Source organism: Sceloporus undulatus, chromosome 5 (assembly GCF_019175285.1).
Source record: "Sceloporus undulatus isolate JIND9_A2432 ecotype Alabama chromosome 5, SceUnd_v1.1, whole genome shotgun sequence".
Lineage (NCBI taxonomy): Eukaryota > Metazoa > Chordata > Lepidosauria > Squamata > Phrynosomatidae > Sceloporus > Sceloporus undulatus.
In genome coordinates this window covers 107743106-107764921 of record NC_056526.1, presented here as the reverse complement: position 1 = coordinate 107764921, position 21816 = coordinate 107743106, and the positions used below count along the sequence as shown (strand labels likewise).

Here is a 21816-nt window from a genome sequence, read left to right as displayed (position 1 = left end):
CCACTTATTAACTTGTATTGATTTTATGAATAACCTAAATATCTAAAATATAAATAACCAATAATTAAATAATAATAAAGTGTTTAAATGTAAGAATCTCAAACTGGCTGAATTCAGCTTTGTTGTCTTCCATTAATGGAATCCTCTATTGGATTAAATAATCAACTTTCTCAATCTTAGAGTGATGGCAAACCTCCTCAGAATAAATCTTACGAAGAGAACCCTATGAAAAGACAGTTGATTTGAAGACACTTAACAATAACAAACATTGCATACAATCCAAAATGTTAATGGAATTTAAAAGTTGCTGGTACTCTACTTTCAATTTCCCCCCCATATATTGCAATTTTTTAAAAAGATATGTCCCGGTCAAGAACATAGCCTTTTATCTCTTGTGGCTTCAATAGAAAGGTTAAGCCTATTCTCTGGTGTATTCTTTTGAAATCAGAAAAGGATCTGAAGTATTTAACTTTATATTTTTTTTCCGTCTGTTATTTTATTGAATAGTTTGATGCTTTGTATTTTAATTTTTTTGTATTATGTGGATTGTTGTTTTTAACTTGATGTAAGCCGCCCTGATCATAGGAAGGGCGGGATATAAATAAAAATATTATTATTATTATTATTATTATTATTATTATTATTATTATTATAATATTATGTCCTATGTTTTCTGTATTACGTATGTAGTTCAATATCTAAAGCAGGGCTTCTTTCATATCTATCAAGAGAAATGTTTGATTCCAACAATATTCACAGGTTATATCTCAAATCTGACTATAAATGATAGCAGCATCTCAAACTGAAGACAAGTTCTCTTCAGTAAGAATGGCCCTTTCTGTGTCTAAAGTGAAAATGCCTTTGCAAATGCTCAAATACCCCCAGGGTGCTGGATGTACCGAGTTCTAGATACCACTTGGCTCTCGATCAGAGAATACTTCCTTGAAGAAATTATATTTATCCACTGAACAAAATTTCAAAAATGCAGCTTTGGAATTCATCTCATCACTTATACATAGTCTTCAATCTGCCAGCAATGTCTAATCTGAGAAAACAAAACAATGCAGAGCACATATGTGCACAAATTCCTTATACAAGTTTCAGTTCACATTCTATTTAATGTCTAGTTAAATGTCAGAATTCAGTCAGGACTGCCGACAATCCCCAGTCAATTTTTTTGTGAATGACAGTTCCCAGTGAATGTTGACAGTTACCTTAACACTTACTGTCATGTGTCTGAAAAGCAGGGAAAGAAAGAACTATTTCCAAATGGTACAAAATTAATCTGGGATTGTTATCATTTACATAAGAATGTGGATTATGCATACATAATCCAAGATGTATGTGTGTATGTTCACCAGTACTTTGAAACTCTTGAAAAGGGTTGTTTGCATCAATAAACTCTGCTATATCTCCAGATCTATCATATGGACTAAAAGTCCAAGTGAGCCTCTAGATATTTAATTCCAAGCAAGTATTAATAGGATTATTCATTTGAGGGATCTGAACACTTCATTGAAATCAATGTAGCCTAAATAGACTTACCTTAGTCAACATGTGTATTGGCATCTATAAACAAATTTCTGCATCTAAGGCTGCATCCACACTGCAGAAATAATTCAGTTGACAACACTTTAACTGCCATGGCTCAATGCTATGCAATTCTGGGAATTGTAGTTTGTTGTGTCACCAGAGTTCTCAGACAAAAAAAGGCTAAATGTCTTCCAAAACTACAGATCTCAGAATTCCATAGCATTGAGCCATAGCTGTTAAAATGGTGTCAAGTTAGATTAGGTTGGGTAATAGGTTATTATTGTGATTAGACAAAAATGGTTCGTCGTTCTTTATCTTTCTTTCTTTCTTTCTTGGCTTGACACATAACACTGACCTAAAAACAACAGTCAATAATACAAATAAGTAGGATGTAACAACCAAACAAACAATGAAAGATGGAAATTTCTTCCTGTCCTTTCCCCTCCACATGACTTCATGCATGTATAGTCATTGCAGTGTCTCCTATACTTATTTCTGCAATCTTCAAGATTCTCCTGCACATTCTAACCTTGTGTTTGGATGGTAACTAGTGGATCCTGTGCCAGTGATGTAGTGAATCCAGGTTTAAGCCCAGATTTTAAAATATCTGTCCAAGGTGCTGAAGCTTATTTACAGCATAGAGTCAACATCTTGGATAGCTTCTTTAAAGTTTGGCCTGAAACCTGGAATATATGTATTGCCCCATTGACATGGGAGCCACCACAGTTTTGGCTATATATGCAACGACATTCAATCCACAATTAAGAAGCACATGAAATGATTGCTCCGGTATTTGGAGAGCCTAACATTTCAGTGCCGTCCCATATATTGTCTCTAAGGAGTTATTTTTCAAATCTTTGCTAATATGTTCTTTTACTTCAGTAGCACATGGATTGCAAAGCACTATGGTTGTCAATTAAGCAAAGCCTAAGGCAATACTCCACATGGGCTGATCTCTGAGCTTACTATAGCTATAGCTGCTATAGTTTCTATACTTCTTCATACTATACAAAACCACTATTTAGTCTTATAGCACCATTAATTTCAAATACACCACTTAAACCAAAATGAATTCCTCATTTTTGTGCAAACAGCAAATATGAATGGCAAATCCTTCAGAAAATACAATAGCACTCATGAATATCAAGAATATAGTTTTTAAAAATGGCTAAAGATAGTTAATTGTGTCAGATATGTTAGCTTTGCTTAAGGATAAGTTTAAAAGTAAGTCAGGATATGGGATTTTTGGTAAAAGAACAATAAAATATTCACAAAGTTTCATTTGGAAAGGCAAAGAGTTGATTTTATTTCCCTGCGTAAGCACTTGCTTCATTTTCTTTTGTGGTATACAAGTGCCATCTTGTGATGAATAAATGAAATACACTTTGAGAAGCAAGTACCACTATGATTTGAAAAGTAGATTGGTCCATGAAACAAAACTCCAAATACCTTTATTAGAACCATCCTTTATTAATTAATTTATTTGATATCCCTTAATTTAAAGGCAGCTTGGTGATGCAGTGGTTAAATGCTAGTACTACAGCCACAACATCACTTAACGGACACACACACACACACACATGACTGCTCTATAATTAAAATTGAAAGGTTTTCTTGAATAATAATAATAATAATAATAATAATAATATCTTCACCTGCTGGCAGAATGAGAGGGGAACCACAGACCAGCCTGAGAGTAGCCACAGAGAAGGCCATCTTCTGAGTCCTCACCAAATGCACCTCTGAAGGTCATGGGACTGAGAGAAATCCCTTGAACTCATTTGTATTAGGAGAAATGGTCTTTCAGATAGTTTGGACCAAGCCATGTAGGGCTTCAAAGGTTGAAAACAACATTTTGAATTCTGCCCAAGAACAGACCAGTAGCCAGTGAAGTAGCCTGTAAGCATCCTTGGTCAACTGCCTAGCTGCATGCAACAAACTATAGTTGGTCCTCCTTATCCATGGACTCTGCATCTACAGATTCCACTCTCCACAGCTTGAAAATATCCCATGCCACAATAATAATAATAAAAAACCAATAAGCAAATCTTGATTTTGCCATTTTTCTAATAAGGGATACCATTTTACGATGCCATTGTTTGTAGTGAGACTTGAGCATCCATGGATTTTGGTATCTATGGGGCATCCTACACCCAAACCCCAGCAGATGCCAAAGGCCCACTGTACTGTGTTTCCCAGAATTTTTCATCAGGCTAGTGAAGAAGAAGAATAATTTAATTAATTAATAATAATAATTAATTTGTTTTATTTATATTCTGCTATTCCAAAGATCATAGCGGTGAACAGCAAGTAAGCTTATTAGCAAGTATGCTAATTAGCAAGTTAGTTAAGTTAGCAAGTAAGCTAAGTAAGCAAGTAAGAAATGTTTTTGTTTAGAAGAAATCATCAGGCTAGTGGAATTCCCCACCAACATCCCAAAAATAAAAGCTGGATCATACTTGACAGGAGATTGCCAACAGATATGAGCTGCTGTAGACTATATTTCAGAAGAAGGAAATGGCAAAAACGCCTATTTCATAAACCTATGAAATTCATGCGGTCTCCATAAAGGGACAGGTGACTTGAGTGTACATACATTCATGCACAAGAAACAGAAAAGTCCAAAATTTAGGCTTATTACAAAATCTCTTCTTAAGAAATAAATAATCATTCACAATCTTCAATTGCCTCCGGTTCATTTACATGGAGTGTTGTATGTTGAGCCATGCATAGCTCTCCATTCGTGACACTTGCAAAATGCCTAGTATGTTTAGTCCTCTTCCTTTCTATTGTCTGCATATTTTAGGCAAGGGGTGTATACACACCAAAAGGAAGTAGACTTGGTTTTATCCTCAGCTCTGATGACAAATTACAGCTCGAATGCTGCTCCTTGGGGGAAGAGAAGTCCCTGAACATAATAATACAGCTAATGGCATGGGGAAATCTATGTTGAACTTTGCTTACTGACATACTAGCTTTCTACATGCATGGAGATTCTTTTTTGAGGGAGAAGGCTGTGGGAGAACATTCAAGTATGTATTGCTGCAGTGGTAACAGTTTATGAAAAGGTTTACTAACTTTGATGCTGCTTGTGTAAAATGGCTCTTGTTCATACTAAACAGAAGTTGTCAAATGTTGTTTAAGCATGGCACTCCTCTGTGCTTATTATTGATACATCTGTTCTTCAGGTGGAGAATTGTTTGCTGGGCTGTACAGTGACTATTGGGGAAGAGATGCAGCAATCTTCCGCACAATGGGCCGCATTGCACACATCCGGACTGAACCAGATGATGACCGACTGCTGAAAGGTACAAGGGGTCCGTAAGACATCTTCATTAAAAATGAAACTACTATTTTTGCCAAGTTAGAGAGCAGATATTTGTTGTTGTTTGAACATCAAGTCCAGTTTGGGAGAGAGCTAGCATTAGACTTCATTGGCCATTGGAACATTGGACTACAACTCTGGAGGCCAAGGTTCAAATCCTCGCTCTGCCAAAGAAACCTAGTTTTGAACTTGGGCAGGTCACATTCTCTCAGCCTCAGAGGACAAATCTTGCCAAGAACCTCCCTTGATAGATTCACTTTAGGGTTGCCATAATTTGGAAGAGACACAACAGCAGACACTTCAAATTATGACAACCTAAAAAAGATAAGCCTGCAAGAGTCCCAGTCATTAATAGCCCTGCTCAGGTCTTGCAAATTCAGGGCCAAGGCTTCCTTGATTGAAGCAATCCACCTGTATTGTTGCCTTCCTATTTTACTATTGCCTTTCATTTTGTCAGACATTATCATCTTTCCCAGTGAATCCTGTTTTATCATTTTGGCTTCTAGGGGGAGTCCAAGCTTAATGTGCTCCTACACTCTTTTGTCTTTTTTTCATCTGCAGAACTCTCCTCCAAAACTACATTATTATTTTTCCCTGTCAGCTTTCTTCATGGTCTAGCTGTCATCTCAATACATAGAAATTGGAAGTACTGTGGCATTGACGATTCTGACTTTGGTATTTAATGATATGTCTTTACGCTTGAGAATCTTACCTAGTTTCTTCAATACCTGCCTTTCCAGTTCACAGTTTTCTTGTGATATCTTTGACCGTCTCCATTTTGATTAATGACTGAGCCATGGTACAGAAACTCTTCCACAATTTCAATCTTTGCCCCACACTTTACATATATCCTCTCTGATCATTATTTTTGTTTTCTTTATATTCACCTCTGAAGTCATTCAAAGTTTTTGCTGTTTTTTGTTGGCAATATGTTGTCATCTGCGTATCTTAATCAATTGATGTTTCCCTTTCCATCAAATTTCCACACATCCTTTCTCCATGTCTAACCACACTTTCCATATGATATGTGCATGGAGTATGGATGTGAAGAAGGATTGCCAAAGCTTGGATCATGCTTGGTTTGCTATAAGACCTCTTTATTCATGTTTTTGGCAGTCTCCAACTTTCTATAATTGAACTTAAAACTTCAGTTGAGTATTTAGAAACGTATGTTTTTCATCCTGGGGAAAAGTGAAGGCAAAGTTACCAAAGGAATACATACTTACAAGTGTTCTAAGTGTAAATGATTTTTGTGTCTCACTCTTTGCAATGCTGGAAATTAAGAGACTGAAGGCAAATTATTATTTGAATGGACACTTTGCCCCCCTCTTGTAGTTTTGTACCAATATCCCCAGAACTCTCTTCCAGAACAACATTTCAAATGAGTTGATTCTCATGGCTGATTTCATTGACCAGGTTTTACAACTATTCAATGAAACTGGAGATAATATGACATGAATGGTTCTGACTTTGGTATTTAAGTATATATCTTTGCATTTGAGGATCTTATCTAATTCTGTTCTGTCATGGATGGCTTTTCAAGTATTAGTCTTCTTCTAGTTTCTTTATGACAGTCTCCATGTTGATTAATGACTGAGCCAAAGTATAGAGAATCTTGACTATTACTGAGTCTTCATTACCAATGTTAAATTTGTGCAAATCATCTGTGGTCATTTTTATTGTTCCCTTAATAGTCTACTGTGCCCTGCTTTTGAACTTTGTTCCTTCATTTCCATTCTCAGACATTCCAGGTCCTTGCTATTTTCTTGAAGTAATATGGTGTCTATGCGTATCTTAAGTTGCTGGTGTTCCTTCTTCAGATTTATGCACCTCAGTTGTCCAGCTACAATCCTGTTTTCTCTATTATTATTATGTTTGATGTATAAATTAATAGAGTGATAAAATGCAATGTCTTCTGTTCCCCCCTTTTTGAGCAAACCATAGTTTTTTGTGATACCTGTTAAAGCCTATCAAAGGCTATGCTATAATCCATAAAGCACAGGCTGTTTTCTTCTGAAATTCTCCATGATTCAACATATGTTAGCAATATGATCTCCAGGTCCTCTTCCTCTTTTGAACCCAGCTTGGAGTTCTGATATTTCTTGTTTTATATATGGTAAAATTCTTTCTTATAAAATCTTGAACATCATTTTGCTTGCATGGGATATCAATACAACACTCTGATGATTTCTACAATCCTTCATGTCTTTTTTCCTGAGGATTGAATGTAGAGTGTTTCCACTCTGCGGGCCACTGTTTTGTGGATCATATTTGTTGCCATATTATGGTTAGAATCAGAATGGATTTCATCTCTATGTCTTGAAACAGCTCTGTTGGTATTCCATCTGATCCTTGCGATTTATTTCTTCCAAGTGCTTTTAGGGCCTCTTAAATGTCACTTTCTAACATTTTGGGTTCTTCTTTAAAAAAGCAATCTACCATCCTTTCATTTGCTTCTGTCTTCTAATTTTATTCAAATCATATAATGTGTCCCCTGTTGATCAAACAGCATCCCTTTTCTTGGTTTGAAATTTCTTTTAATTTGTCAGATCATGTTCTGGGTTTCTCACATATGTAAGTCCACTTCCCAAGGAACAATTTTGGTAAAGGATTCTAGTTTATATGTGCAGTTCCCAGGGATGCTACTAAGACAATCTGTGGAGTTGTTGTTTTTCTTGGAAATTGACATACATAGGAGCTAAGTTAAAAGGGGGTATTTAGGTTACTTTGGGGGTGTTTAGGTTAGCACAGAAGTTATGTGTTTCATTAATGCCAGTATGTCACATGGCTCATTATCCTTTCCTGTAGTGCTAGATAATTCTACAGAGGTGGATGTATATTCACAGCTATTACAAATATAAACTTTAGCATTTGGTTTGCCATGATAAATTCAAATTGATGTTTTCACATGGTTCTGGCTTGATAACAAAAGCAACAAAAGAGTTTCAACCTGCACCTCCCCGTATTACTACAAACATCCAGGGCTTACTCCCAGTGCCAAGTCCATATAGCTCAATGGCTCTGATTCTTGTTTAGTATAGAGCCGCAGATGGTTCCATCAATTCCATGCCAAGTTTCAGGTAAATATAAATTAAAATTAATGAACCCCAGAGAGTGAAGTTGGGAAAAGATCTTAGTTCTTTTCTGAACATATGAAAAAAATATTGATATGGAAGTTGAACCTACACAAATATTTTCAAATCTGATGTTCTCCATATGTTCTGAGAAGATTCACTCACATGAAACCATTTAAGTATGTCTTTTTTATCTCCTTAGAGACTGTGGTTGTAAAGCTCTGCTGTTCCATTCCTGTTTACCAGGAATCTTATGTTGCAAATGCATATATGTTTGTACTTTAGGCAGGACTTTAGGGACACTGTTTCACTCAAAATTCATAAAACTGAGGCAGTAATTCAAGAAAAAAATATGTTCTCAACTTCACCAAACTACTCTGCCACTTCATTAGCATGTTTACTTTTAAGTAGATGCTATTAAACTCAGTGGGGATGAACTTTTCATTAGACAGCCATAGTACCATACTATTAACCACCCATTTTCCTCCTGGCCTTTTGGTTTGCTGTTATCTGAAACATGTTAGACTTTATACAAGATATCCTTATGTTAAAGAGAAGAAACAGAAATGCAAACTTATATTTCAATTACAGCCTGTTATTGGGAGAGCTATTTAACACTGCATTTCTTCAATAAAGTTAGTTGCTGGAGGGACAATCCTCTCACCTGTTCTATGTATATATTCAACTACTGTCACTTATAATAATCAAACTGCTTCATTTATATACTGCTTCATACTGAACTAGCAGTGTCTAAGCGGTTTACAGCTGTAAGCTAATGGCAGTCCTCAATGAGTATTAAAGGTATTAAAGGAGGCAGCTATTTTGAGTTTCCCTCAAATTATTTAAGAAAAAATCAAAAAGTGTTTTAAAGGGAAAAGAAAATGGAGAACATTCCAGTTTTTTCTCCATGAAAGAATTTTGAATTTCTAGGTGTTTGAATTGGTTGAGAAATTATCCTTTCCACTTGGTACAAACCCAAGTTAAGACTATCTTTCATCCCAATTGGCTTCAAAAAATAGGGCAGCACATTGACAGAAAGCATGGTTTCCAAAGTCTGTAGCTATGTTTAAATAGGAAGTTAGAAGGTATACATAAAGATTTTCTCTATCGCTGCTCTCACTCAGAAAGCAGAGAGAATCTGTTTACCTGTTCACTGCTGAGCAACCTATATCAAGCTGCAGACCCAGTGTTAGGATACCATATTTTCCTGTGTATGACATGTACGCCATATTATAGTATATGTTGTCATTCAATCTAAAATTATTTCCCCTTTGTGGGAGCCAGCCCTTACCCCATCACCACAATTTGGGCTTGCAATTTTTATTTATTTGTTTTACTGCTGTGCTGCTTTTTAGCTCCTAGGTGGTTGGAAAGATTAATTTTATGTCTGCAGTTTTGTTAATTCCTTAAGACAATGCCCTGCATGCCAGCTTTTGGTTGCAGGTCAGGTCTTTTATGTAGTTCTAAGTTTGTGCAAAGAAAGGTGAAAGTTGAAGCAGCTCTTCCTTGAGATTTTCTGCGCCAGGACACCCTGTTCCCCTTCCTACATACTTCTACTTCTAAATCCTGGGCCTTTACTCATGCACAAATAAATAAGAATAAAACTGAAACCAGAGATTTAAATAGCTATAGTATTTAGGTTCAAAACAGCTAACACCATAGATTGTTGACTATCATGTCAGCATCATACTAAATCTGATACATCTGCTGCTAGTTTTAGTCCCAACTTTGAAGGTCCAAAGATGATAGCAAAAATGAACTGAACAAAATGCTCAGCTGTCTGCACTGGCAAAATAAATTATGTGCAACAGTTTCCAAGGCAGAGATGATCGTGTTGTGCTTGCACCAGTCTGCCTAATAATAATAATAATAATTTATTATTATTATTATTATTATTATTATTATTATTATTATTATTATTTATACCCAGCTCTTCAGCTAAAAGGCTATCAGTGCGGCTTACAAATTGTTAATTAGACTTTATAGCTGTTAAAAGTTAGAAGGTTGTCAGAAAGAAGAGGTGACAACCCTAATTAAAGACCAAAAACATGCTTGAATATGCAGTGATTCAAAGCCAGAAAGAATTTCAACATAGCTAAGCACCCCAAATCCTCTGCCTAGATGGGTGAATTGAATCAGTTTTACATGCTCACACATTCATTTTTTAAAATCTAAAATTGTTCCCATCAAATTTGCTCATACAGGAAAATTATTATCTGAAAAACAAACCAATTGAAATTCTCATTTCCCTATCAAGAGATGTTCCAGTGGTGGGATAGACAGACTGATATATTGGCCTATTGCTTCTATAGTCTATTAATATTCATGACGTTGGCTTGAGCTAAGGGAATTAGTAGTCCAAAACAAGGTCCAGACAGATCCTGGTTGCCTACTTTTGCCCAACCAATGCCTGCATCTTACTATTTCAAAGCTGAAAATTAAGCATGTTCATGGCATGCATGTGTATGCTTGAATGCTCAGAGTTTCTTGAATAAATTTGATCATTTTCTGTTCTTTTCCTTTCTTTGTCTCATAAAGAACCTAAATTTGTTAGCTCCTTTCTGATTCCTGACAATGAAGACCAGGAAGATAACAAGGTGTACTTCTTCTTTACGGAAAAAGCATTAGAGGCGGAGACAGGAGCTCATGCTATCTATTCCAGAGTGGGAAGAGTGTGTGCAGTAAGAAACTCCTTTTGATGACCCTTTTATTTACAGTATGCTGCTTAGTTTGTTCTCTGCAACTTTGGAAACATGCTAAAAGTGAAAGAAAAACAGTAGCAAAAATCCAAGCCTCAGTCCCTAGGCACCCATATCAAACAGGCAAACATCTACTGATGTAGCCATGGCCACCCACCAAACTGTGGTTCTGGCATAGCTCAGATATGGTCTGCAGAGCTCATATATTGAGTGGCATCAAATAAAACTTGAGTAGAGGCATAAAGTGAAGCATGAGAAAGTGGTATGGAAAGAAAGAGCTGCTTGAATGAAAGGTTGCATGTTAAATTTTGGTCTGTTCCTTATCTGAGTTCTGAAATGCCTATGTTCCCAAAGGGAGGAGATATTAAATCCCAAAATCTCAGCACTAAGCATGACAGAAGAAACCAAAAAGCCTTGCTTGGTTTGGTGTGGTGCTTTTTAAAATCTAATCCATATTGCGTTTTTCTTAGAAGAGCAATATATTTTAATGGAACTTACTTTATAATTGTACTCAGAATTAGAGCTTTACAGCCTTATTCCATACATGTTTCCTGAAATGTTTGTGTCCTTGAGATTACATGGGAGCTTTTTGTGCAGGTGAGATGAAAGTCACAATAACCTCAATAAAAGCTCTATCCAGCCATTTTGCCCTGTTTGAATCAACAAATGAAAAGAGGAGTGTTTTATTCTGTTTGAAAACATTGTTACTTTCCTCTTATGCCAAGTGACAAGTTTGAAAAGAAAAACAATCCTTTTTACATGGAGATTCTCCATTTAAGTGAGGACACTGGAAAATAAGTGGTTTTGCTCACATGGAGACACTCTACATGAGCACAAACCTCTTTTTAGTCTTGTCCTTTTCCAAGGAAAATAATAATGGAGTGCTATCCTTTTTGCATATCAATACAAACTAGATCAGTAATGTCTGTACCAGATTTCAGTGGGAGTTGTTTCAGTGTATTTCTGTGGCAAACTTTTAGAATTGGTCATTTCAGAGCTCATCTCAGAGCTCCTCCATCCATTTGGGTATAATGTGATAAGAACACTTCTATGTGTGTTTCCTCCTTAGAAGTGAAGCCATTTCTTTTGCAAATTGATATTTTTTTTCCTTTTCTTCCAAGTCCTACCTGCATTTACCCAAAGCAATCATTCTCCTTAAACTTACTGCACTCACACCATATGCTCTGACATGAGTTCAGTAAAGTAATTGGGTTCTGGAATAAACAAATGTGAGGCTTCTTTCCTAATCTCCCTGAGCTAATGCTAAGGTGATTAATAAAAGAAAGAATTTAGCTGACAAATGTATTTGGCTCATTGAGTTGCCAAAACTGAGTAATCATTTTAAAGGGATTAATAATATCCAGACACTTAAAACAAGTTTATGGTCATGATTTTAATTAAAAATATGTACCAAACCACAACTTTTAATGAGAATGTTGATAGCTCTCTGTCCTGGATAGACTGTAGGTTTAGGAATAATAATCTGCATAAGCTATTTATGGTTTCAAGTTGATAATTCAGTGACAAATAACAGGTTCATACTCAAGGTCCTAGAACCAGTCTAGGTAATAAATCACTTCTTGACAAAAGCATAGAACCACTATACATGATGACCATAATAATACATAGAGAATCTTGCTGTGTAGAGTCTGATCCCATAGAAGATCTCCATAGTTAAAAATGTATGCTGATTGTAAGAGAGCTCTTTGTGTACCTTTGATGAAATAAACTATTCTACATGTTGTGTGTGTAAGAGTTACTGTATAGAAGCAGTTTCATAAGTCCTCACATGATGCCTCTGATGCATAAAAGAGAGCATAACCGCAATGGTGACTGTGCTCAGTGGCAACATATGAACTGAGGAAAGATAGGGGCACCAAACTCCAAAGTGGTCAGAAAAACAACCTCTCCTACTCATTCCAACAGCCACTTGTACCTTTTGTCTACTAATTTGAGTCAATCCTTATAAGGACTTGTAGCATCTGAGATCCATTTGGGCTGTGATGCTCAGCAGGCAGTTTGAAAAACACTGTATTTCTGTGTCCTCTTACCCTTGCTTTTGTGTCACGTCTGAAGAGAAACTACCTTGCTTTGTCATATCATGAATCAGAGGTCTTTCTTTAAAAAAAAAAAAAGAAGGATGTTATAGTCTCTCTTCAGTCATGAGGGAACAAGAAACAATTGTTGCCTGTCCTTTCAAGATGCTAGGAAAGCAATGATTACTGAAGCTTTGCACCATCTCCTTATTCAAATTCAAAAGTAAACTTCTTGGACAATGCTTACATTGAATCAGTATACATTTTTTTATTCCAAAGTTCTTTTGACCAAAAAAATTAGTGATATAGGAAACTCATAAATAAGATAACTGTCAATAGTTGTCTTCCTCTGCCACTAGAATAGATCAGGAATATCATACAGGGTGATTAAAACTTATTTCTCCTACTCCATATAATTGTTCATGGAACAAAATGTACAATTTCTAATAAGATCATTTGCTCCATATGTCAGAAGCTATGATAAGGGTTAGTTTTCAAAAGGAGAATTTCACCATAAGAACAGTGCATAAAAATCCTTCTCATTTTATGGTTCTGGTCCAGATTTTCTCTCCCTAACTGCTAATAAAGCAGTAGGCAATAGGGACCCTCTAAGGCACAACATCGTGATCCTTAGCTTTTGTTCTCTTTCTTTTTCCTTCATCTCCAGAATGATATGGGTGGACAACGGGTGCTGGTGAATAAATGGACAACTTTTCTCAAAACAAGATTGATCTGTTCTGTGCCAGGGATGAATGGCATTGACACACATTTTGATGAACTGGGTGAGTTTCATGCTTGATAAAGACATTACCCAGTGATGACCTTTGAGTCCAGAAGTGCTTGGTATCCTATGAACTGGTTCATACCTTATCATAAACCACAGGAGAGGAAATGTCAGCCCTGCAGATATTGTAAGACTGCAACTCTTTGAGCACTCATCACCTTTGGATATAATCTCTTGGGCTGATGACAATTGGACCCCTACAACTTGTTCCAGATTTCCCACTTATTAATTGAAATCATGCACATGGCCCTTCAGGAGGCTGCAATGTAACTCTTGGAACAACATTGACATCCTAAGCCACAGTTACCCAACCAAACCCCATTTTACCACCAAAAATAAGCCACTGGGGGGGGGGGAGCTTTAAGACAGATAAAAATGCTGTTTCGGGGATTCCTCTGAGTAGTCACACATACAGGTACACAAAAAAGGCAACTCCCAAATGGCCCAAAAGGCAAAAAGTAGTGTCCAGAAATGACCATAATGTCACAACAACAACAGCCCCCCCCCCCCAAAAAAAAAATCTGTGGTCACAATGGTGCACCATAGCTCCTGGAATTCTAAAGGATCTGAAAAACAGGTAATGTATAACTCTGGGGTTTGGAGTATGGCTCTGCTTATGATAGAAACACATTGAAGCAAATCTTGAGCTTGCACAGGTCTCTTTTTGCTTCTCTTCCTCTAGCATAGATGCATGAAGTGGATTGGAAGGTTCTACTCCAATTTTTGATAATAGTTGTTGTTTTGCCCAGTCCTAGCAAACTGTGGTTAAGCTTAACTAATTTATCTGAAACAAATCCATTTCATACAATATTATTGGCTATAAAGTTGCTTTGTTTAACTAACTGTAGGCAAAATTAACTTTACTGTAAGGCTCAATCACAGCAGTAAACTTTGATTAATCAACCCAGATGTAAATGTTATTGAACTTTTCATGGCCCCAACAGAAAATGGGGAGCAAAGTGTGAGTCCATAAGCTTGTCTACACTTCCCAGAATACTCTGGAATGCCTCCAGAATATTCTAGCCCCCATATTCTCCATGAATTTGCCCCTCATGTGCTGAAGATGTTGGGTGACTGTGGTCCCCAAGAGCTTGCCAGTGATGCTGATAAGGACACAGGTAGCATCCAGCCTCGTTCTGACTTCAGGCAAGCCCAGGACAACATATATCTGCAGAGCAACTTCTTGAGAGACTGGCAGCCACCCCCACCCACCCCCCACCCCCCACCCCCCAAATCATTGCTATGTTTTGCTCCAAATTTTCTGGAAGACCTGGATTAAAAGGTAAGTTTTAAAAAATGTGGGACAAGGGATGGAAAACCTGAATTAGATCTGGGTATTGTGTAAACATCCCAGTCCTGATTTGGGGTTTGGCGATTCTGTGGTGTAAACACTATGCAACCAGCCTGGTGGGAATTCAGGATGTGAGGCTAATGTCAACATCCTCTTATGGTTTACTATGGCTTCCCATCATGAGAAACCTACAGTGTTTGCTTTCTGGGTAGCAAAAGCAGCCACTAAATCAATTTCCATTCAGAATTAGAGATTGTTAACCAATACTTCATAATTTATATGTTTATATTATTGACATTCTATATTATTTATATGTAATTTACATTATATTAATTAATATTTATTCCACTTTGCAGAAGATATATTTTTGCTCCAGACACGAGATAACAAAAACCCAGTGATATTTGGACTTTTCAACACTACAAGGTAAGAAATCATGATATGATGGCACTCAATGAAAGGTAGATACATTTTCTGAAATCTTATTTTCCGAAAGAACTACAGTTGCCCTGCACATATGCAGGGGTTAGGGGGCACAAGACCCCACAGAAGTGGAAAAACTACAAATATGTGCAGGAAAGTGGGTGGGGTGTGTGCACACACTTCTCTACCCCCACACATGCATGCCTCTCCTGCCTTCCCCCATGCTTTGGCTGGCTTCCCTCAACCAAAGGGAAAAGGTGGGAGGTCCGGTCATGTGCCCTTCCTGGCTGCTTCCTCCCTCCTGGACTTTTTTCCTCAAGGGAATAAGCCCAGAAGGGTGGAGGAGGAAGAGGAGCACACACATGCCCCTCCCAGCCATGCAGTGGACAAACTCGTGAATAATCAAATCCACAAATGTTAAACTTGCAAAAGTGGAGGGCTGACTGTAGTTCATTTTCTTGAGAACCCATTGACACAGTAAACCAGAAATGAAACTTTGTCTTGTTTGTTTGTTGTTTGTTTTATTGCATTTATATGCTGCCTTTCTCCTGGTTTTGGACCCTAGGCACCTACAATAAACCAAATGAAACAAAATTAGCTAAAAAAAACCACAACCCAGTAATATTAAAGCACAATTTAAAAATTGCCATTTTTACAGTATAAATTAAAACAATATAAAATCATTAAAAAAAACACACAGAGAAGTTAAAACCAGACTATCCACCACCACCATAAGAAAGTTCTTTTCAAGCAGTTATTCATTAACTTTAGCAAAAAGGTCTTTGCCTGCCGGTGAAAGGAGAGTGGTGAGGGGGCCAGCCTAACCTCCCAAGAAAAGGAATTACCGTATGCTGAATCTCACTGATTTTATAATCCCATTTTCCCAGTGGATGTGCAGAGAGGAAAGGTCAGGAAGATTCCACATTATAGATGAGAGCAATTTCCAGGCTGGCTCTAATGTTCATTTTTACATATAATTGAGATTAGATAGTTTGTACAAACCTGTTTTGAGTTGCAATCATATACATAATTCTTTGAGATTAATTCCTGTTGGATTTAAGGAGCATTCCTTCTGAGTAGACCTGCACAGATTTTCACTCCCTTTCTTCTTTAATGCAAAGATGTTTTAGAGCAGGAGTAGACAGTTATGATTGTTCAGGGAACAGTTTCCTATACTTGGGACACTGCCAAAACTGAAAAAGCAAAAGTGAAAATGGTTGGAAGTCAACTTTGCATTTGAAAACCAAGGAGAGAAAGAGATCGAGAGATATTGAGAAAGAGAGAGAAAGAGAGAGATTATGTTACACAATGCAGGAGACTCAGTAATTTACTCAAAAGGTGATTGTTCAATTTTGGAGTTTTCCAAGAGAGGTGATTCACACTCTTTTTTGGACCAGAAATGAGTACTCTGGGGAGTCTGGCAGGTGCAGAGACTACAAAGAACCAACATAGGGAACTTTATGCAGCTCCTGGTTACATATTATATTAATCACATAATGTCAGCAATCTGGGTCTGCCTAGTGACAATTCAGTGACAATTCCCCTGCTAACCACATGCACAAGAAAATTGATACATTTAGACACTTTTGCCCCATGCTTCTTATTATCTCATCTATTGATCTCCATATCCTCCTTTCTTACCTCTACATCTCTATATTTTTCAAGCAAATAACATTGTCTGTAATCTGGGAGGAGTAGGCAATATTACCTGCTAGAGTTAGAGGGAGCCCTGGTGGTGTAGTGGTTAAATCATAACATTGTAAGTTTGATCCTAGAGGAGGGCTCCAGGATTCACTCAGCCTTCCATCCTTTTGTAGGTTGGGTACCCAGCTTGTTGGGAGCAATTGGCTTACACATTGTAAACCATTTAGCGAGTGCTAGTTCACTGATAAACAGTATCGAAATGTACTTGCTATTGGTACTGCTACACATTTTTGTACTTCTGTTGAGACTAAAATGTCATGGTAACACTTAGGAAGAGGCAAAAAGACCCAAAAGATAACTGCATTCAGATTTGTGTTGGACCAAATCAGGTCAATTTACTTAAAATGCAATTTAATGAATTCATGAAGAACACCCATCCAAATTAGCTAATATTTTTGATTCATAACAAGAGAAATGCACAACGTTATCTGTGTTGTCAATTAAAGCTGTATGTTTATGCACACCTATTTTTGTTTGAGGTTTTCCATATTTCTATGCCATGCTTTGTTTCAGCGGCTAATTCAACTGCCCAGTTATAATGCATTTAGACTCTTTGTTTTATTATCTTTCTTGACTTCTATTTTCTAGCAATATATTTCGAGGATATGCTATATGTGTCTATCACATGGCTAGTATCCGGGCAGCTTTCAATGGACCATATGCTCATAAAGAAGGACCTGAATATCATTGGTCTGTGTATGAAGGGAAAGTACCATATCCAAGACCTGGATCGGTATGTCCAAGAGCCATAATAATTTTGTTTATTAATTGTTATTATTATGAAATAGGGCATTGTTTTTTCTACTTTCTGAAAATAGAAAACAGGGAAATCCTGATGATAATGGGGACTGAGGAACAGCTGAGAGGATTAGTGCCCATCACAATATTTTTGAGTAATCAAATGGCTGTCATTCACTATACTAAGGAAAATGTAGAATCCAATTTAGAGTAGTGAATGGCATCCACTTTGAAATATGACTGTGATGAAGGGAAAATGTGGCTCTTATCAATGTAGTCACTACTGACAGAAATAACACTTGTGGAGAATGTTCTTGATTTGATCCAGAAATGAGGATTCTTTTGGAGAAGGCAGAGGAGTGCAGAGCTACTTTTGTGTCACATTCCACAAAGGACTTGGAAAATATTTTTGGACTACGCTTCAGACTCCTTTCTTGTTGTTACGTTGGTTAAGGGTTTTAGAGAGCTGAGATCCAAAAAGTAACTTTTCCCAATTCTGCACTGAAATTTCATTAAGGAGCAGTACTGTTACCTTCTGCAGTCATACTCTTCCAGTTTGGCTAAGTGGAAACTGAATACACATGTGCAGAAAAAATTGCTATTAATTAAACTTGATCCCAAAAACTGGAAAAAAAAATTCTGTAGGAAATCCTTACTAGAGTCTAGAAAACTTTCTTCAGTTGCTTTCATCATCTCTCTAGTCAGTCATCTTAATTGTTTGATTCCCAGTGTGGTGCAACATCTCAAAGCAAATCCAGAGGACAATTAAATATCCTGTCCCATGTGCTGATGGCCTAGTTACTGTCTAAGTGTTCCTTTAAAAATATCTCCTTTTAAATCAAAATATTATATCCTCAAATCCTCCTCGAGTTGGAACTTTTCAACAGGATTTGGCACTACTATTTCATCAGCTGTGGCAGCTCATGGAAAAGCAGACCTTTCAGCTTCTGCAGAAAGCCCCATGATTTGCCTTTTATGACAAGCAGCCGTTGAAAATTCCACTGCTGGCTGATTAGAAAATTCACTTCAAAACCAAACCGGAGCAAAGAGTTCATGCTAGCCAAGACCCAAGAAAAAGAAAATAAACACTGCCCGATTTGACAAGTGCAGGAGTTTATTAGTGTCAATTACAGCCCTGCCACAAGTTGAGACTGAATGTTTCCAGTAAACATAAAGAGTATTTTATTTCACATTATTGATTGAAAATCCAATTTAAATGGGGAGCGCCTGCTACTGTGGTTGTGCTTGAAATGTTTCTAAAAACCGCACTCTTTCCAAGATCCAAGGAGGAAATAAATGATTACTAAAATATTTCCAGCAGAATCCTAAATGGTTCCAATTAAAGAGCATGAAGCAAGATTTGAACAGAAGAATCCATAACAAGTTAGGAAACTTCATCCTTTACTTGCATTAAAGTATTTAAAACTTCCTTTTCAGGAAAACAGTGTATCTATTTTAACAGTAGCAGGATGTATCTCCATACACACATACCTGGGTGTGCCCTATTGTGAACAATGGAGCATTTCTGAATTGCCATTTCTAGGGTTGTACTGTAATTGAATGTCACTCTAGGGGCCCATTCCCACTATGGTTTAAACCAGATCTTGTCAAATCACGATCCAGTTTAAACCACTATGGTGCCCACTTGGGAATCAATTTGGAATCAATTCCTAAGGGAGGGAAGGCAGGATTTCCCCCCATTTAACCCACGTCAAAAGGGAGCTGGGTTTTCCCGCTCCTTTTTGGGCTGAATCGATTTATTTGACAATAAATCAATTCAGCTCAGTGGGAACCCAGAGTGGATTGGAATCCACCCTGGCAGCCCCTCTCTGCCCTGGTCGTGCTTCCCTCCATCCATCCATCCTCCCGGCCATACCACCTTCCTTTCTTTCTTCCTTCCTTCCCTCCTTCCTCTCCTCCTCCTCCTCCTCCTTTCCTCCTTACCTCCTGCCTGGGGGCCCGGCAGTGGCAGTGGCGGTGGAGAAGGCTGCTGGCCAGGGCTCATTGAACATGCCTCTATCCTGGATGTCATTGGAGGATGGATGGAGGCATGCTGGATGGAGGCACATCCAACGAGCTGGAGCCCACAGCCTTCTCTGCTGCCGCCACTGCCACGGTCCCCAGGCACGGGGGAAAGAGGAGGAGAGGAAGGAGGGAGGGAGGGAGGGAGGGAGGGAGGGAGGGAAGAGGTATGGCCGGGAGGACGAAGCCTCTCTTGTCATCTCAAAAAAAGAGCCTGTCAAAACAGGCATGTCGATTCCTGAACGGAATCCTGAAACCAGCGCAAACATAGTGGGAACCATTGTGTTTGCTGAAGCAGTTTTAGGATTCAGTTCAGGAATCGAATCTACAGGTAAATGGGAATGGGCCCTAGATGAAAACACCGAATTCTGATATATTTGGTACCTGGCTGAGATCCTGTTGGTTGGTGTTGCTACATCAGTGAAGGTGGTGGATGTAGTGCTGGTGTAAAAACTATATGCATGCTTTAGTAGCAGAAGTTGCTACATCAGTGAAGGTGGTGGGTGTAGTGCTGGTTTAAAAACTATATGAATGCTCCAGTGGCAGAGGAAGACATAGAAAACAGTCTGCATCACCATCTGGAGAGGAAGTTGCTGCCTCCTGATTAGTTTATCAACACAATACCTGACTGTTGGTTATTTTCAGCTATTTCTAAGGCCCTCATTCAAAAGGGGTTGCTAGATTTAAAAATGAACCTAGTATTTCAGTGTGGGAATGTTGAGAGCCTATTAACATGAGTTGTAGCTAAAAAAAAAACAGTATTATTCTAGACTTTTCTTAAGGGCAAGAGTAGGGATTATAGAATTAATAACAGGATCACAATATTTGGAGTGAAAATAAATATGCTGGCAAGCCACTGTAACAGCAACTGCTCAAATACTTTGAATGCATAAACAGATTTAACACTACACCTCTCTTTGGCTGATAAAATGATAATCACATCCGCTCTCTCAAACTGTACTTAATTGACTTAACTCCCTTCCAACTTTCATTCTCTCACATTTCTATAAAACTGCCTATATTCTACTGTTGCCCTCTTATCCATTATCTTATAAGGTTCAATGAATAGGCCCCAGAAGACTGTAAAGAGTATGTGTATAACAAGGATAACATGTGAACTCCATAAGTTAAAATGGAGAAAAAGTATTTTTGATATCTGCTAGCATGTTACACTATTGCTATGTCAAACCTGGTACAAGATCTTCCTTTATACCTACTACAAACCTAGAAACCACAGAAAAAGAGATTCCACCTAAACCTTAGGAAGAACTTCCTGACAGTAAGAGCTGTTCTTCAGTGGAACATGCTCCCTTACAAGGTGGTGGAGTCTTCTTCTTTTTAAACAGAGGCTGGATACCCATTTCTTGGGGGTGCTTAGATCATGAGTTCCTCCATGGCAGGGTTTTGGACTGGATGGCCCTTGTGGTTTCTTCCAACTCTATGATTCTATCTACTACAACAGACTCTTTCTGTCTAAAAATGCACTATAAATCAAGAAAAGAACTGGCAAAGTACAACTCCACAAAGTATGTAAGAACTGAAAAACTAGACAGTACTTGTCAAACTGCTGGAGGTCACTTGTCAGACTTAAGCTCCTGTAAATGTCTTACCCTTTCTAACTCAAAATCAGCAAAGACCATATCCTCAAAGCTAACTTTTCTTTCCTGTCAAGTTTTGGTTCAAATCACGAAGCTATTTTCTGGATACTAGATATAGAACATTCCCCTCTGCATTTTGTGGTTATGACAATGGAATGCAAGTTATTCAACTTATCCTTAACATAATTATTTCATATAATGTTTTCTTTCTGGTAAAGAGAAAGACTTTCTCTAGGATTAGTTTCCATTGAGTTAGTGAGGAAACAGAAGTGGTGCTACTGCCTGTGATATTTCTTAGAAAAGTCACACTTAAGGGAAACTAACTGAGAATAATAATTATTTGCGACAAATGACTATCATGTCCTGGAGTCCCCAAGTTCAGCAATTGCTTAATTTCCTACAATTTATCCAGCTTCTGTACTTACCAACTTCCATACTGATCGCAAATGTTCACATATCCCACTTAACTGTTTTAATACTAGAAAATCAATGTCTTCTATTTACTTTTCTAAACCATGATTTTTATTACAAAGGGTATAGGCTTGCCTTAATAACTCTGTTCAAGAGTAGTGTCCGAACGGAAAACGCT

The 21816-nt window shown here is 37.6% G+C and overlaps 1 protein-coding gene across 2 annotated transcripts in view; it reads left to right on the top strand.

The window, feature by feature from the left end:
* Positions 1-21816, top strand: part of SEMA3E (semaphorin 3E) — a 201463-nt gene that overhangs the window by 157029 nt on the left and 22618 nt on the right. Inside the window, exons 6-10 of one of the 2 annotated variants that reach the window (XM_042466429.1) lie at positions 4722-4841; positions 10471-10613; positions 13335-13449; positions 15099-15168; positions 17458-17602. In XM_042466429.1, coding sequence (XP_042322363.1) covers positions 4722-4841; positions 10471-10613; positions 13335-13449; positions 15099-15168; positions 17458-17602 — 593 coding nt within the window. Of the gene's footprint in view, positions 1-4721; positions 4851-10470; positions 10614-13334; positions 13450-15098; positions 15169-17457; positions 17603-21816 lie in introns of both variants that reach the window. The other variant, XM_042466428.1, reaches the window with a different exon arrangement.